At 50.2% G+C, this 1992-nt stretch overlaps 2 protein-coding genes and 1 pseudogene across 2 annotated transcripts, besides 3 other annotated features; all 3 read right to left on the bottom strand.

Annotated features, from left to right (window-relative positions):
* Nucleotides 1–222: 222 nt before the first annotated feature.
* On the bottom strand, nt 223–693 carry TraAM80_04904 (uncharacterized protein; the record flags this gene model as incomplete). The annotated part of the gene is made up of 1 exon (XM_029381810.1): nt 223–693. The coding sequence occupies one exon, from the start codon at nt 691–693 to the stop codon at nt 223–225; it is 471 nt and encodes a 156-aa protein (XP_029238291.1).
* A 194-nt stretch (nt 694–887) lies between these two features.
* Nucleotides 888–905: a microsatellite.
* A 38-nt stretch (nt 906–943) lies between these two features.
* Nucleotides 944–962: a microsatellite.
* Nucleotides 963–988: a microsatellite.
* A 43-nt stretch (nt 989–1031) lies between these two features.
* On the bottom strand, nt 1032–1421 carry TraAM80_04903 (uncharacterized protein; the record flags this gene model as incomplete). Its single annotated transcript, XM_029381809.1, has 1 exon — nt 1032–1421. One exon carries the CDS (start codon nt 1419–1421, stop codon nt 1032–1034), a length of 390 nt encoding a protein of 129 aa, XP_029238290.1.
* A 148-nt stretch (nt 1422–1569) lies between these two features.
* TraAM80_04902 (hypothetical protein) lies at nt 1570–1981 on the bottom strand (annotated as a pseudogene).
* Nucleotides 1982–1992: the final 11 nt, after the last annotated feature.

Here is a 1992-nt window from a genome sequence, read left to right as displayed (position 1 = left end):
TCATAAACGCCCAATACTCCCTAAAGCAAAGAACGGTCCTCAAGTACGGTGACGCTTCATATGACTACCCGTGCTGAGCAGCGGTATCAAATGAGCCATGCCGGCAGCCTTTAGCGCCGACCTTATGTCCTGCGCCGAAAGTGTCACCCGTTTCGTTGCGTCCCGAGATCGTTCATCCTCAGCAAGACATGACAGGTAGAACAGGAAGAGTGTAGCTGCCTTTTACAAAGCGGTACGAGCATCCTTCGACAGAAGCATACCATCCGGTAACGCCGCCGATACGATCCGGTCCACCTGGCCAGCGGCAAGACTGCGAACCTTTAGCGTGGTAGCAGTGGACAAACTTGTCCCCGAGGCATCCTTTGGAATTTGCACAGAAAGAGCAGGAACAATGATCTGCCCACTCGAAGAAGCCCCCTCCATGTAAATGGCTAATAACAGGATGAACAAAGATAAACCAAACCGGAAGAAGCATTTAATCAACTTCAAGCAGGGTCTGCTTACACAGACACACTTGGGCACACGGCTCCCCAGCAATGGCGAGGCAGCAGGCAGGCACGTGAAAAGCAACACACAGAGAGCGAGAGAGAAGGGGGAGAGAGATAGAGAGATAGAGAGGAAGAGCGGCATCAGCCACGAAAGTGAACGGGGTTCAATCGTCACTAATGCATCGGATTGAAGGGCTAACTTCATGAACAATAGGTAATCATCATTATTTTGCAGGGGAAACGGCACGATGGGCGCTGCTGTGATTTTTTGAAGGTTGCTTGGAAGGTGCTATACTACCTAATCCCTAAAAGCATTGAGGGAGAATAGAAATGCCTCGTATGTGAGGCTCAAAAAGAATTTGTCAATAATACCCGCAAGAATTGATGCTACTGGCATTTTGTGTGTGTGTGTGTGTGCGGCAATTTAATCTCCAAAATCTTGCATGCTTCTCTGCAATAATAATAATAATAATAATATATATATATATATATATATATATTCAGAGGGGAACAAAGAGCGGTACATGCGTCCATGACAAGTCTTTATGCAGGAGGAGCGAGTGTCATGGAAAACGCATGTTTCCCCTTAAGAAGTGCAATGACGTCACTGCTGCTCGTCACATCAGCACCGTCAACCTGTAGAATGCGCCATCCAACAACGCAGCAAGGCTCTACAACCCCTGCTGCACGGAGTGCCTCTGAAAAAGGAGTGTCGTTCACATTTTTGTCGGTGGGATTATCTTCGGAGTCGTCCCTGTAGTCTGAGACGGCCAGTCGGCGTATAGAGGGACGCTCCCCATACAGAGAAAACCCCAACGGTGCGGTTGCGTTAGCTCGCTTGGCGTGAATTGTGAGGGTGTCCAGTTGGGTTGCCCTTTCGGCTTGAGCGCATGCCCTAACAGAGCCATCCGCAACGGCAGCACCACCGTCCATTAGGCGATGCATCGCCTTTTCTGCACGCCACTTTTTCCGCTGTTTTTTGACATGAAACAACAGGCTGTGGCGCACTGCAAGCAGACGCACGTGCACACCAAGTAACTCATAAACGCCCAATACTCCCTAAAGCAAAGAACGGTCCTCAAGTACGGTGACGCTTCATATGACTACCCGTGCTGAGCAGCGGTATCAAATGAGCCATGCCGGCAGCCTTTAGCGCCGACCTTATGTCCTGCGCCGAAAGTGTCACCCGTTTCGTTGCGTCCCGAGATCGTTCATCCTCAGCAAGACATGACAGGTAGAACAGGAAGAGTGTAGCTGCCTTTTACAAAGCGGTACGAGCATCCTTCGACAGAAGCATACCATCCGGTAACGCCGCCGATACGATCCGGTCCACCTGGCCAGCGGCAAGACTGCGAACCTTTAGCGTGGTAGCAGTGGACAAACTTGTCCCCGAGGCATCCTTTGGAATTTGCACAGAAAGAGCAGGAACAATGATCTGCCCACTCGAAGAAGCCCCCTCCACGTAAATGGCTAATAACAGGATGAACAAAGATAAACCAAACCG

The sequence above is a fragment of the Trypanosoma rangeli genome, assembly GCF_003719475.1.
Source record: "Trypanosoma rangeli strain AM80 chromosome Unknown Tra_15.4_contig_00151, whole genome shotgun sequence".
Taxonomy (NCBI): domain Eukaryota; phylum Euglenozoa; class Kinetoplastea; order Trypanosomatida; family Trypanosomatidae; genus Trypanosoma; species Trypanosoma rangeli.
The sequence above is the reverse complement of the archived record's forward strand: the minus strand, read 5'-3'. Positions and strand labels throughout refer to the sequence as shown.